Source organism: Periplaneta americana, chromosome 15 (assembly GCF_040183065.1).
Source record: "Periplaneta americana isolate PAMFEO1 chromosome 15, P.americana_PAMFEO1_priV1, whole genome shotgun sequence".
Lineage (NCBI taxonomy): Eukaryota > Metazoa > Arthropoda > Insecta > Blattodea > Blattidae > Periplaneta > Periplaneta americana.
The window spans coordinates 179,845,882-179,862,489 of record NC_091131.1 but is presented as its reverse complement, the minus strand read 5'-3'; the positions used below and the strand labels follow the sequence as shown (position 1 = coordinate 179,862,489).

The 16,608-nt window shown below is 35.7% G+C and overlaps 1 protein-coding gene across 2 annotated transcripts in view; it reads right to left on the bottom strand.

Annotated features, from left to right (window-relative positions):
* Window positions 1–16,608, bottom strand: part of LOC138715560 (uncharacterized) — a 135,002-nt gene that overhangs the window by 60,619 nt on the left and 57,775 nt on the right. The window contains exons 5-7 of one of the 2 annotated variants that reach the window (XM_069848630.1): window positions 15,248–15,292; window positions 9,550–9,594; window positions 5,037–5,731 (exon numbers count right to left, since the gene is read on the bottom strand). In XM_069848630.1, the coding sequence (XP_069704731.1) occupies window positions 5,408–5,731; window positions 9,550–9,594; window positions 15,248–15,292 (414 nt within the window). In that variant the 3' untranslated portion in view covers window positions 5,037–5,407. Of the gene's footprint in view, window positions 1–5,036; window positions 5,732–9,549; window positions 9,595–15,247; window positions 15,293–16,608 lie in introns of those variants that run through there. The other variant, XM_069848631.1, reaches the window with a different exon arrangement.

Sequence of the window (16,608 nt, the reverse complement as noted above, 5' to 3'; positions counted from 1 at the left end):
TGAAGTTTCATGATGAAATAACGATCATGTATCTTCACTTATGGTTTGGCACATTGTAGTCTTACAAAATCAGTAATCCTTCTGATATAGAGCTTATATTGCCGAAAGAAGTAAACATCAAGGGGTTGGCAGTATTTTGTTGTTTTCGGTGGCAATATCTTCAGCATAACATCTTTGTTTGGAAAACTTGTATCTAGAAGGGTACGAGCTGTACGACCTAACCAGGAATCACACAACAATAGCTCTATTTACTTGTTACATGTTCGCCAAAGACTGAAGTTAGAAAACGTTTCATGTGTTCTTTAGTCATTTTTCCACTTTTGCTTGCCTCCACATGAATGTTTCGCGGGCAGATTGTTTCAAGTTTCTTTGAAATATTTGGGCCGAAAGTGCCTTGCATCTCTTGAAAACAGATGTACAACTTGTTTGCTAGTCTGCCTGTCATTGATAAAGCCACATCAATTGTGTAGCTGTGGGTAGAGCTATGTACAGACTGCAACACACTAGCTGTAGTTTTCTCTCCTCTGTAGGACAGTGTTGATGCTGAAGACATTTCATACTGGAATTGACTCTGGTCACTGTTCCAAACATTACCTTTCTCAACACCCTCCTCTCTTATAAACATGTTCACTTCCTCCACAAATTGTTGTGCCTTCTGACGCATACTATTATCGTCTTCTATGTCCTTACGTGTGACAAATGTAGTAATATGCCTGGATGAAATGCCATATTCACGCTTGAGATGGTCGATAAAGGAATTGGAAGCTTTGAAATTGTCCAAGCCAACCATTTTAGCCGCTTCCAGCGCCCACATCTGCAGACGCCAATACTGAACTGTAGATCCATACCTCCTTGCACTATCAAGTTGCGATATTACATGCTGTTTTATAGTTTGTAATTGCGACAGTCTGTTTCCTTTGAAACGAGCTCCTGCTCGCCATTTGTTAGACACATAATATAGAATTAATGAGCAATTTGATTTACTTTTAATGCACTTATAGCGCTTCATTAGTTTGCTATAGGAATTGAAGCCACAATTGTAATAGTCTTCAAAAATGTTCTCTAGTACGCTGATATCAATATCTTCTAATACACTGGACCTCGACTATTTGGGTGGAGAGAGTTTGTACTCACTTTGACTTGACTGTTCCTGTTGCTCTGGAGATGAATGTCATGTACTGCTTGAACAGCCACCTTCAGGTTCAGGTTTCTCTTCTCCTTCAAAATTAATATATCTATCCAGCATAATGTCATGTATTTCTGTGTCATCCCCATTATATTTCTGAATTATGTTATATAATATATCCGCAAACTCCATACCCTCGGCTCCGATGACATTTCCATATTCAGCACATCGCAACTTTGTCCTTAATATATGGACCACATTCGTAGGATTAATTATCTTCAAGATATCACTGCACTGTACATAGTTTACACAGTAACCCACTTGCGAACACTCCAAGAGACAAAAACGTACTGCAGCGATACCATTCACGCAACTGGAGCACTGGTTAGTGCAGCTTCAATATACCACCATCTAATGGTGCTAACAGACAAGTGCGGAGTTTTGCATGGAAATGACACACACCACTTTTTTGTTTATGATCGATTGTTATTATAAGCATGTTTTTGTGCGGTTCCAATCATTCGAGGTCAAAGGTGTCCCTTGTGAGAAACATCTTGCACTGTTCACATCTGAAACTATTTTTCTTTCAATTACTGAATTACATGAATTTCGATAGTTTGTATGCGAAAACAGGGTGTCTCGTGTGCAAAATGTACGATAATTTCATGCAAAGACTATGTTCAGTAGCCAAAAGATTGTATGATTTGGTTTTGAATATTCCAACTTACATCAGTAGCATTTCTATCACAACTCGAAAAATAGTTTAACTCACTGTCTCCTGCATTTATTGGAGCTCTTAGAATAACTATAACATTTCCTTCATTCTCTACTGGGGTTTAGTTATATCAAACTCACCATGGTCCCTATGACCATGTAACCATCGTCCACATAGTATGAATGTTCCCATCATTAGCTTGAGTTTTTTTCCTATTTTCCAAAACCTGAGTTCTCTTTCCATCAGCAATACTTAAATCAATAGATAATTTTCTTTCCAGACATTATATCTATAAAGTTACCTGCTTTCAATATGGCAGTGATATTATACTGTGGCTATGAGGGTGCAAGAACGTTTTGATTTTGTACTTTAAATATATGTGACTTTCTGCATGACCCAATTGTTTAAAGTTTGACATACTCTAAAAAGAGATTTAAGTAATGGACTTTAGAACAACTACGAGAAGATCTAAACATTTTCAATAGGCTCATATTATTCCATAGCATATATTTGTGTTTGCAGATTGAAAATATTTGTAACAAATGAAATTAACATTTAAACTAAATTTAGCTTATGTGCTCTGAAGGTAACTAACATTACAAGTACAGTACCTATATTACCAGTATCTGAAGTCCTCCACAAAACCAAATCCTGGGTATGCAACTGGTTAAGCATACAAATTTAATATCTTTCTCTACCAGTCTGCATCTTTCATTCAGAAAGTAAAGTTATTTTTCTATCTTGCCATGTTTTGGAACTTTTCTTTTTCAAAATCAACACCAAAACCTTTACAATTGAGATAAAGAAGAAAATTCCATCTGTTCCAGCAACTAGATGACAATATCAAAGTCGTCCTGTAGAAACTGTTCATTTATGAAAAGATGGAATTAAATATCTTGTTAATTCTATTGTTGAAAACTGACAGAAATGGAATCAAGATACTATTTCTTCAGCTCATGGTTGTCTTAGTCTTCAAAATGATTCCGACTTCAATTTACTGTTGGAAACCTTTTTCTCGATATTTCTGCACTTAGCAATGCGCTTCAGTATTCTTCAAACTAAACAGGTCGATATTAGTTTCTACAATTAAAAACTTGCCGATTTCTAATGTCATTACAATATTTGAGGGAGAATTTTGACAAACTGTGAAATAAAATGGAAAATATTCTCGACATAGAATGTTGTTTTCGATCAAAAAGAATGAGTCTTGACAGCAGGAATGGTGAAGATAGAAAACAATGTTACAGTCACCTCTATTGCGAAATAACTGATGTGATTTGCCTTAATAGAAAGATTTCGAACCCTCCAGATCCTTTAAACAGTTAACGCTATGTTGACATCACTGATGAAAGAGCCAATCAGAGCCATTCACCACATGTTACATGACATGAATAAAGTTTACTGTAGGCTTACTTCAGTATTAAAACATGACATCTCGTTTGAGATTTACCATTGTGGATGATATTCATCTATTTAGAACAGCTCCAGATGGACAAAATTATTTAGGCCAAAGTTGTTGTTGTTGTTTTCTAATGCCAGGCGTTTGACAATAAAGTCATTTGACCTCTTGCACTCCAATATTTTTCAAAGATATTATCATGACCAGCCACTGAAGCACAGATGGCTCAAGAAAGAATTTTTCGTTGAGATTCCAATAGACAGAAGCTGGAGTCATGAGTATTCTACCAAATGAAAACACTCCTTTGTTTAACTCGCCATAACTAGGAAACCGGTAAAGATTTTCAGTAGCGACCACTTTTAAAAGTAATTTCCATTCTTCCTCAGCATTTCTTTCGCTTTGACACCCATCTAACGTAAAAAATAAAAAAGTTTGCGCTTACCAATTTTTGAAGGTGTAAATGTCTATTCTGAACAGATCACATCGAAGTTAGTATTTTTTCACACTTTTCAAAAAAGATTTTCATTTCGAATTTGTTTGTATGTTTTCCTTAGACTTTGAGCTATCAATTAAAGAAATTACAGCGCGATTGACTGACTATCATGGAAGCTATGACATGATAAATCTTTAATGAAGCGGGAAATATCATATAATAGAGCCTTATGTTAAAGGAATATGTGCACTGATCTCTTATGAGTCTTTGCGAACTTTTACAAACGTGAACATATGTCACTGCTGATATCAACATAGTATTGACTGATTAAATTTCCAATTTCTTTACTGTGTTAATATTTAGGATTTACCTTGATTGACTAGTTTCGAAGTCTTGTGCTTCATTGTCCAATGCCTTGTCAAACTAGTCAAGCAAGGTAAATTATAAATATTAACACAGTAAAGAAGTTGGAAATGTAATCAGTGATATATGTGTTAAAAGTGTATACAGGGTGATTCATTATTACGTGTAAATACTTTGTATGTGTATTGTAGAGGTGAAACTAAGACTAAAACGTTCTATACAACTTTTTCTCAAAACCTTTAATGCCAGAGTTCCAGGAGATGGCACCTACGTCGAAGTAACTGCATAGGCATTACTGTTCTCCCACACATTTAGTGTGATATTGTGGGGAATCAGTTACTCAGACCTCGAGTTCTACCTCCGCGGTTGAATGGGGAAATCTACCGCATATTCTTGGAACCCGAATTGCATGGTCTGCTACATGATATCCCTCTTGCAACGCGAGTGAACTTATGGTTTATGCACAATGGTGCTCCTGAGCATTACTGCCGCAATGTAAGGGCTATCTCAATGCTGTGTATCCAGATCAATGAATAGGCCGCGCAGAGCCAACTCCTTGGCCAGCCAGATCACCGGACATGAACCCTCTGGACTTCTATCTTTGAGGCCGCCTGAAGTCGTTAGTGTATGCCTCTGCTGCACCTAACGTAGAAGTACTACAACAGCGAATTGAACATGCGTGTGGAATTGTTCGTAATGAGTTGAACAGGCTGTGTAACGTTCAGAGATCACTAAGGCGGCGAGCACAGGTATGTCTTCAAGTTGAGGGCCAGCACTTTGAACATGCATTACACTAAGAATTGTGCAAATTTGTAAAGTCTAGAAGAAATTGCTAAAGTTGTTTAGCAATACAACTACTAAGGATCAATTGTAACAGCATGGCAATATACGACACATAAGATTTTATCAAATTTTATCATTATTTATTATCAATTTTATTAATAATCTATTATTGATTTTATAAATGGTCTTTTAAATATATTGATATATTGATATTACATCACCATTCTACTCATAATTAATAAAATTCAACAATTAAGTCTTTCCCACCAATATTAATTATTGCTAACATTTGTATTTTGTTAATAATTAATGCAAGATATAATATAATATGCTTGTCATTTTAATCATTTCATATGTGTTTTGTAACATGAGTTATATGTATCTGCAATCATATCGACCTTCCAAATTTATATTTTCCTGGAAATCTTTTTCTACATTAACCTTTTTACTTATAAGAATACTACATAAAACTCGTGAAAATCTATTTGTCATGCATATTACAATGTACATTTGTTAATTTGTTCAAGGTTTAGATTACGTGTTTCTTAACATATCTGATGATGCCAAAAAGCCGAAAATGTTAATATTCTATATACAATGTTGTAGCAAATAAACATTTGCAAATAGATAAATCTTATAGATTGAACTTAAAATTTTCATTATATGAGACATGGAATGCTGACAAGAAGCATTACACTTTTGCACGACAATGCACGACTCCATACAGGCAACACCACATGAAATCTGTTGCTTCGGTTTGGATGGGAGATCTTTGACCATCCACCCTACAGTCCCAACCTGGTGCCAAGTGACTTTCATCTCTTCCGTCTCATGAAGCACTTTCTGGCAGTAAAACGTTTCCACAACGATGCTGGGAGTGACTTCATGGCTCCAGATGTTGGCAGCAAATTCCTATGACAAGGGCATACAAACGTTGGTGTACTGGTATGATAAATGCCTCAATAACGGTGGTGACTATGTTGAGAAGTAGCCAGTGAATCTCTGTAAATACCGCAATAAATATTCCTTCCTTATTGATGTTTTTGTTTTCTTTATCGGCCATTGGAACTTACTTGCTGGATGAACCTTGCATTACCAAGAAATTCAGTAATAGTTCACAGTTTTTCTTTCTTAATCTTCTTGACTCTCAACACTTCTCTCAATAAAAATGTGCTTTTCCTGATGCAGAATTTTTGCGCTTAAAGCAAAATTATGAAAATTATTTTTATCTCATTTTTCGAAACAATAGAAGAAATGTCAGAAGGAAGTGAAATAGGGAGAGGAGTACGAGAAGGATGCGCTTTATCATCTACACTGTTGAACATTTACTTGGAGGATTTAGTGAAGAACTGTTTTCAGTACATCGGAGGGGTGATAATAGGAGGAAGAATAATAAAGTGTATAATGGCGTCAGACCTCTGGAAAAAGAACTAAGGAAGAGACCAGTGAAGTGCTTTGTGTGGAGTGTGGCTTTGTATGGGAGAGAAACATGGACATTACGACGAAATGAAGAGAAACGACTAGGAGCATTTGAAATGGAACACGTGAAGTAGACAGACAGAATCAGAAATGAAGTTGTGTTGGAAAGGGTGGGTGAAGAAAGAATGATGCTGAAACTGATCAGAAAGAGAAAAAGAAATTGGTCGGGTCATTGAGAAGAAATTGCCTACTGAAGGATGCACTGGAAGAATGGTGAACAGGAGAAGAGTTCAGGGCAGAAGAAGAGATCAGATGATAGACGACATTAAGATATGTGGATCATATGCGGAGACTAAGAGGAAGACAGAAAATAGGAAAGATTGGAAAATGCTGGGTTTGTAGTGAAAGCTCTGCCCATGGGCAGAACACGTATGTATGTATGTATGTATGTATGTATGTATGTATGTATGTATGTATGTATGTATGTATGTATGTATGTATGTATGTATGTATGTATGTATGTATGGCGTTGTTAACAGAAGAGGAGACAATACTAAGGAATATGCTACTGGAGCTACATGAAAGCTGTGAGCAGTATGGGATAACGATAAATGCTGTGATGTGTACTATCACCCCTCACAACATTAGACCTTCTTTTTAACACCCTGTATACAAATTTCTAAATTCATATTTATCAGTCTTATTAATATCATACCAGCTTGTTTCATATATTTCACATGCATACCATACATAATGACCCACTTTAAGCACTGGGTAGCACATCAAGGAATTAAAATTCGTTTATCCAATATTTCTTTGTCATCGCGGCATTACGGAATACATTCCAAATTTTTTTTACATAACATAATTATATTTAAATACTTATTACATTATAATTTTGTAAAGTCATAGCAAGTGGTACTCTGTTTGTTGACATTCACGTACACAATACATAGAAACTCACTGCTCTATAATTTACCCAAAGATATGACCACAAGTTGTAAAATATTGTACACTGAGTTACAATCCTTTTGTATCATGAACTACCTTTGACATACCTTGACTAATTTGATTCGGATAAGGTACAGCAACAATAGGAACTTTGGGAGAAACTGACTCAAATCGATAATCTGTGTTAATATTCACCTTGCAGAAGGATTGATGTAAAGGGAGAAAATATCATGGTGAAAAATGTGTTTCCTAACAAAACAGGATTTGGAAGAATATTAAAAATGGACAAATATTTAAAAGACAAATGAGTCACTTTCAATATTATTGAGAATGATGATGATGATGATGATGATGATGATGATGATGATGATGATGATGATGATGATGATGACGACGACGACGATAACGAAGATGACAATAAAGATTATCGTTGAGATATTTTATAAAGGATTTTCAATGTATTCTTCAAACATATTCTAATTATGACAGCACATTTGAAACTGCATAGGCTTACTGAAGGTACTGTACTATGAATGGTTCATTTGATTAGGCGTAAGAAGAATTCTGTCTTTCATCTAGACTTTATTTTCATGTTTGAAGACAATGGAGATATTCTATGAATACTCCTGTCACATGGGCCTTCAAAAAAGTCAAATAATTCGTGGTCAAATAACAAACTGTTGAAGAGAATGTGCCAATGAATGATTATGAACTAAGGAAGATGAATAAAAAGAAGAAAATAACTCATAGTAAGTTTCGTGTAGGTGAAGCAAAATCAAGTTCTTAAAGTAAAGTATACAAAGTGTCCCAAAGGTTGGTGTCATGGGAAAAACAGGAAGTAATTGATGTAATGACAATAATTTGTTACAGTTAAGCGAATGTAGATTAAATGGATGCAATATGCAAGATAAAGCCAAAATTCAGCATGTCTCGGGTCTTTCTCTGTCAATGACAAACATGGGATGAATTTCACTGTTGCCATCCAATCAAAGAGACCTGGAAAATTAACCGTCAGTCGAAACTTCAAACTCCTTCACGAGACTTGTTCTGTAGGAGAGAGACCACATATAGGGTGTCCCATGGTAATAACAGTTCTGTTGCAGTACTTGATCAATGTAACAGGAAGTCCCACCCGATTATTGCGAAAGATTGAACAGGAACTTGGAATTCCTAAAACCTCTGTGCAAAGTATTCTGCAATATCAAAAATGTCACTCTTATAAAACAAACTTTTGCAGGTACTGCATGGTGATATTGGGAAGAATTTGTAATTGGTTTACTAACAATGAGTCCAAACCTGAGGAATAGTGGTTAGTGCGCCTGGCTGCAATACCAGGTGGTCCGGGTTCAATTCCCAGTTAGAACAATTTACCTGGTTGAGGTTTTTTCCGAGGTTTTCCCTCAACCCAATATGACCAAATGCTGGGTAACTATCAGTGCTGGACCCTGGACTCATTTCACTGGCATTATCACCTTCATCTCATTCAGACGCTAAATAACCTAAGATGTTAATAAAGCGTCATAAAATAATCTAATAAAAATACTAATAATGAAATAAACAGTGCGAGTATCATGGTCATGTCAACTGACACAACATGGTGTAATGAGCAAGAGAATTCCCACATAGCACAATATATTGATACCCAGAATAACAGTGTGGTGCGTGTACATGGACAACAGATAGTGGGACGAATTTTCCTTGCAGGATGCGTCAACGCTGAACGATGTCTGCAGCTTGTAAAAGATGTGTTGGAACAGTACATTGGCGATATGGTAGTAGCAGGAATTAGGAGAGTCTAATTCCAACAAGACGGAGCTCCCCTGCATTTTGGTGTACGTGTACAAGAATGCCTGGACTATGGTTCAGTTGGACCTATAGAATGACTCTCCAGACCTCACAAACCTTGACTTTTTCCTGTGGCAACACCTTAAATCTGTCCACATTCAACTGATAATCTCAAAGAAGATATTAGTGCTGCATGTCACACCAACAATGTTTTACAATGTACAAAGATCTTTCCATGCTCGTATCCCGATCTGCAAGGCTCATGAGAGAAACCAATTTGAACATCTTTTACAGAAATGCTTTTTCTATCTCAAAGACTGAGATATCAATATTATAAATAGGTCTATACAATATTCATTACATCTAGACTTCCGATTTGCCCTATGACAGCAGTCTTTTGAGACACCTGGTATAAACCAAAACTGTTATCAGCATCTGTTCTAAAACTAAATCTAATTTATAATCTTTACCACTGTACTTTTCATATAGTGATCCAATGATACAGCTTTTAAAGATCTATGTAGTTACTATAAATTATACTGTACTGTAAATTGGTAAATCATGGAGTTACTTACAAAGTTGGAGAAGATCATTGGAATTAGTTCTAGTTGTACCAACTCCTATAAAAAGAAAATGAAATTTAAATAATTATGTAGACAATATATCTATGGGTCAGTAATTGCCAGTGCTGCCATGCTAAGGAAGATGGCAGTAACTACAAAAAATATAAATTTGCCGTGTTTGGTATCGTTGGATTCGTCTCAATATTTTGCAATACAAATTTATTTTTGTTCGAATTAAACGAAAAATCACTTACTGCTTTGCTGTTTTTTCAACCTCAACAGTGACAGAAAGCAGTATGTAGCCTACAGACTACACAACTTTCTTAAACTGTATTACAATCCCGACCTTCAACCTCAGTAATGACAGAAAGCAGTATGTAGCCTCCTGACTACACTCTAAGAGAGCAGTGTCGGTACCTATACAACTTTCTTAAACTGTATTAGAATCCCAACCCTCAACCTCAGTAATGACAGAAAGCAGTAAGTATAGGCTACACTATAAAAAAAACAGTATCTTTCTCTATACTCCTGGCACTCTGAATGTAAAACTTGCAATGATTAGGGCTTCCAGTGCAATGAGACAAATTATAATCTTGGATACAAAACAATATATGAATCAAGTAAACACTTTGAACTTCATTTTTTTAAACATGATGTGCAACCTGTCCACCTTCCAAAGTTTTGAGAAAATCTCCAAACAAAAAGTGAAGGTATAACAATAAAAAAAACTGACTTTGCTAATGTTGAAAATACGTCATTCTGGTAAAATATTTCTGAATGTGAATAACCAACACGTTATGTTTTGGCCGCGAGTTGAATTGTTCTTAAATTTTCTATTCAATAAAGCAGAAATGAATAATCTTTATTTCTAGTGTATTTCCGGCTGGCAATCATTTCGCGAAAAATTGATTGTATTTTTATCTGTAAATTCTGTAATTTAATTCTACTATAATAAAATTGAAATCCAAAACCATCCTTCAAAGTGTATTTATTTCTAGTACTGTACAATCAAAGTAAGAAATACGTCATACAACAAAAAAAGGCAGTTACTTCCACTTACTACTTCAACAATCAAAGTTCCTTTATGCTCTGTAAAAGGTAGTATCTGCTGTAATCAGTTTGCGGAAAATTTAAATTTCTGATACCATAAATAAATTTTCCTGTTTATTTTACAACTACACTTTTAAGAAATGAGAAAGCAACGCGAAGTATATTCAACTTTGAACACGTTTTTCTCAGTTACGAAGTTCATGAAGTTACTGCCTTAACTGAGTAGTTACTGATTTAACATTAATCCTAATAACAACAAAGAAAAGAATCTACAGCTATCTTTCATCTGAACACTCACTATGATACCATCTCCACAATGTGTATATCCGAGAGTGGACCCAAAAGTAACCGGAACCAAACTGTTGCATTCCCATGCTTTGTAGTTACGAGTTGTGCTGTTAGGTGGTGTTAGTTTGGGGTCTCCCGCGACCGCTAGTGATCTGGCATCAGTCTGAGTTAAGTGGTTTGTGTTGCTGTGTTGTTTGCAATCCTGTTTCAACCGTTTGACGATTAGTGAGATGACCAATCACAAGGAACAAAGAGTGTGTGTGAAATTTTGTTTTCTGTTAGGGAAAATTGCAGCCGAGACCATTGGGATGCTTTGGCAATCCTTTAATGATGATGCTTTGGGGAAATCACAGGTCTACATGTCAACTTAAGACATGCCACCCTCTGGGCGTCCTTCGACAAGAAGAAATGACGAAAACATTGCCAAAATCAAACGTGCAATTGATGAAGATCGTCGAAAGGCCATTGACGAAGTGTCTGAGCAAACAAACCTGTCATGGAGCATGGTCCAGCGAATTTTAACTGAAGATTTGCACATGAGACGGGTGTCTGCAAAATTTGTTCCTCGCTTGCTCACAGATGACCAAAGAGAAAACCGCGTGAGAGTTTGCCGCGACTTGGAGAGTGAAGTGCAGAACGATCCAAATTTTCTTAAAAGAATTGAGATTGGAAATGAGTCTTGGTGCTATGAGTATGATCCAGAATCAAAGCAAGCATCGAGCCAGTGGAAAATTCCAAATTCACCACGACCCAAGAAAGCACGTCAAGTGCGATCCAATGTGAAAACAATGTTGATTTGTTTTTCTGATGTGAATGGCATTGTCCACAAAGAGATCGTTCCACCAGGACAAACAGTGAACCAACATTTCTATTTGGATGTGTTACGAAGATTACAAGAGAGTGTGCGACGAAAACGGTCTGAAATGTGGAGAAATGGGAACTGGTTGCTTCACCACGACAATGCTCCAGCCCACACAGCTCTGACGGTCCGACAGTTTTTGACAAACAACGTGGTGCTTGTGCCTCATCCACCTTACTCACGCGATCTGGCTCCGTCGGACTTTTTTTTGTTTCCACAGATGAAGAAATGTCTGAAAGGAAAGCGATTCAGTGATGTGGATGACGTCAAAGAAAACACGCTAACAGCTTTGAATAGTATCCTGCCTCAAGAGTTCCAGCACTGTTTTCAGCAATGGCAAAAGCGTTGGGACAAGTGCATTAATGCACATGGACAATACTTTGAAGGGGACTAAAGTACTGTGAATGTAGAGCGCAAAAAAAAAAAAAAAAAAAAAAATTCCAGTTATTTTTGGGTCCCCCCTCGTATCACTGGACTAAATGTAATACTTCACTGCTTTTATTAATCTTTATAGTGTATATTAAACTTTAGTGCTCTGCTTATTATATCTGAATGCTAATACATTCGATATCTGTCCAATTCCAATGGCCAAAGTGGCAGCCCTTCACTGAAGTGGTGCCTTCTGGTAAATATACCTGACTGAAAAGATAATGACAGTTTCAAATCTCCAACATGTTCAAACCACGTTTCAACTATGACAATGCTTTTTAGTTCTTTTAAGCATTCTGATTATTGTGTTGTCTTTCTGTTTTGTGAAGGATTTTAGATAAGGGCGCAAATAGCCATAGTAGCTGACGCGCCCTTTTTAAACCCCACTAACTAACTAACTAACTAACTAACTAACTAACTAACTAACTAACTAACTAACTAACTAACCAACATGTTCAAGGCAGAAAAATTATGATAAAGCCATTCTAGGCATTATGATAACTAGTCTATACACAAGTAAACTAGACAGCAGTGAAGAGGGGAAGCTGGGACCCATGCTGCACTCCTGGCTGCCAGTAGAGTTACGAACAGGCTGCTGATGATTTGAAGGTTGCTTCTCAGCAGGTTACATTATTGTTGTTACCATTATGTACAGTATTGAAGTAAAAGAGTAAACGTAGCAAAGTAGCATCTTCTTTTAATTGGAATCATCTCAAAAAAGTAATCTCAATATTAGTCCTCAGCATTCCAGAATCAATTAAGCTAATGTAATTTCGTGTCATTATAGCAGTGACATCAAACTGTTGCGAATACACAGCACAGCACACAGCTAGAGTACGCTGGGAACGCCGCAACAGAAAGCAGGTATGAAGAAGGGGTGTACATTTGACATTCACCAAGGAGGCACAGAAGTCAGCATAGAGTAAATAAGGGGATATAATGTGGTTATATGTGAAAAAATATGATTATTAAGAAATTGATACTTAATGCACAGCATTCCCCATGTATGTAAACAAACTATCCCTAAAATAGGGGTTGCCCTGAAGGACAAAGTATACCAAATATACATACAAGTATTAGGAAATGCGTACAATTTTATGAAAATGTTGCAGGTTAGTTTCTCTTATATTGATAAATAAAAACTAAATACTGATTTTTCCAAAACTTATTGGGTTAGGACACCTTACAGAAAGAGAAATATGGCGTGATTTGACGTACACGTGAATTGTTAAACAAGTTCGGAGATAGATGTCATATGGTCTGCTTACTCATATCACCCCGAATGGTAACTTTTATTGGGTACATCAAGGGACAAGTCGTGACTACAGCACTTACCAAAAAAGAGAATATGAAAGAAGAAATACGTTAAGATTGTGGCATTATTGCTCCCTGGACATTGGCAAATTTTAGAAATCTTCGCAAAATAATTAATGAATGCTTAGATTTTGAAGGACGTCGCTTTGAGCACCTAATCAACTGATGTAAAGTAGTAGCTGTGTTAATTATCATTACTGGTATTATTCATTTTAATATCTTCATTTACTACAACTCATTTCAAATACAGTGTAATTTCTTAGAAGCTTAATGTTTCAAAGAAACGTCGGCCTATTTGTTGAGGAGAACATGGGCATGCCTGGTGTGTGGATTGGGGGATGTGGACCTCCGCCCCCAATTTTCTGGTACGAAGCTGTTTGATATCTCTAATTTTGTATTATTTGTTGTAGTCTTATTTTGAACTCAGCGCCTCTACTGGGAAGTTTGAGTGTTAACCGATATTTAATCTTCGATCAATTGACGTCTGTGCTATAATTTCAAAACTAACAATAGCAGTGACAAATATCGAAAACTGTTATTTGAATGTTTTATAAACTTACACGATTCAAGGAAGCCACAACACGTGATATTAGTGGTCTGATCACATATGTATCAGATTGGTCATTCCCATGTTATAAAATGACAATATATAAAAGAGAACAGTTGTTAGGATCTCCACTGTCAAAAATGAAATTTTGGTAATGACCACTAGATGGAAGAATAGTTGCAAGCTCCATGGAGTAATACTTATTACTCTGTGTCAATTCTACGAATTCCTTTTCTCTCTGTATCGTACAGAAAAACAATATAATTTGAGTACCCCAAAAAAACCGCATTATTCTGTAAGTGTTATCATGTATCACATAATGCGATCATTTATGCATGATTGGCAACACTACCATGTCCAGTTATGGGCTGTTCAGCCATATCGTGTCATATATTGTCGGTCTGTAGAACTACTCATGTTGTTGCCAAAAAAATCCTATATCGCAGCTAATCTGTTACATGTGATCAGGTTTAATAGCTACTCATCTTCACTGGGTCTGATGAACACGACACCAATTACGTTCGTTCGTTCTTTTATGGTACTGGTAACTAAAACTCCTCTTATTCAAGGGCTTAATAGTTTCGTAAATACCATACACATAAATAATACTGTTCTGTGAAACAAATATATATGATTTCTATGTTCCAAGTGTTGTTTCGGATAGGTAAACACTGTTCAATTAATATAGAACATTGTGTTTGACTGTGATATATCATATTTAGTCTGCTACAATGACATGATTTACGATTTTAAAGATCATTGGAATTTCGGTTTTACTGACAATGTCTCTGTCCAGAGAATTTGTATTAATACCACTGTCACATGCCATTTCATCAAACAAAATTAAATTATCGATAATGCATGCTCAAATAATAAACTGTAACTGAAGGGAATATGTGTGTCCACGAATGATTATGACTTAAGAAAGAAATTCGTATCCATTGTGGAGATGGAACAAAACAGAATTCTTGGAGTAAGATATATAATTCGAAACTGGTATCAATATCTCTGTTCTAAAATTAAATCTATTTTCGTGAAGAGCTTGAAAGCAACATATTATAATATCAACTATCTTCATTCATCAGTTACTTATAACTTAACATCAATAAGCTTCATTTAAAAACCAATAAATCTTAGTAGATAAGTTACAGACGGTTTTCAAATAAAGCTTATTAATATTATTCATAACTTAAAGGAATCAACATGTCAATAAAGATACTTACAAGCTGTCCACGATGGAAGAGGGCTTCTCCCTGATCAAATAGACCCTATAAAAAGAAAATGAGCGAGTAAAAATTATGCTGAGTCAGTAATTGCCAGTAGCAGTTACTCATTTAGCATCAATGCTAATAAGAACAAACCAAGAAAACAATAGTCTACAGCTGCGTTTAGTCAGATTACATGTCATGAAACCCTTGCACATCTCCACAAAACAAACAAATAAACAAATTAACAATTAACTTTCTTTTTTCTTTAATGTATCACATCACATTATTGTACAAGTTTATTGTATTCAGGACCCTTGTGGTCACTCAAAATTCTTTGAGCTGATGTCTATAATTTAGAATTATTATATATGAAGGGATGAGAATGATATAGTCCTAAGCCACACAGACAAAATTTTACAGGGGAGTGTATTGGAAGTTCCGAGTTCAATGCTATTAGGTGCACTATCACAATTTCTTCAATGAACACTTACATCATTTGTTATGTAAATTTTATAATATTCTACCAGTAGGTGCCCCATATGTACAGTATAAGAATGAATTCGTACAAAAAACAATTTTGTTAGAGATGTGGCTTTGGACTATAATTCTCACCCCTTCATATGTACACTATGTACACATAGGTCTATACAAGGTGGCCCACTTAACTCTTTTACTTCTGATAGTGTGTGAAATATTTAAAATATACACAAATTGACAATTACAAGTTAAATTACATCAGTGACATCTGATGCATGTAATGTATTTTATGTATATCGAAGAATTTTGAAGATATGAGAGTCAACTTTCTTTTTTTTAAATGAGAACCAACTATATTTTGTATTGAAAATGTTGCGTTAGCTCTGTCTAATAACTTACTACTTTACTGACTGTTTGAATAAGAGTAAACATAAGCAATGTCTGACGAAGGGTCGAACAGAGGGAGGACAATTCTGGTTAGAGTTGTGTGTCAATTAAATCACAATTACAATGTACTGTACATTTTAATACTATGGATGTGTTGCACATGGCGAAGTGAGACATAAAAGTAGTGTACAAGAAAAAATAAACAACTATTCTAAAAAAAACAATGCACAAAATCCCTAGCGTACAATCAGATTTCTTGCTGATGTCTTATCATTCAATTGTCTAGCACAGAACTAAAGAAATAAGGGTTGTATTGGGTAGCGTACTATGGGTGTGTTCGATCTTCAGTTACGTCATTATTATGAACTAGACATAAGGAAGGGGTGTCAGTCATTGTTCATGTTTACTTTTACCGGTGACATTCAAACAGTCTGTAAAGTAGTCAGTTGTTATTAGACAGAGCTAATACAACATATGCAATACAAAACATTGTTCGTTTCCATTTAATAAAG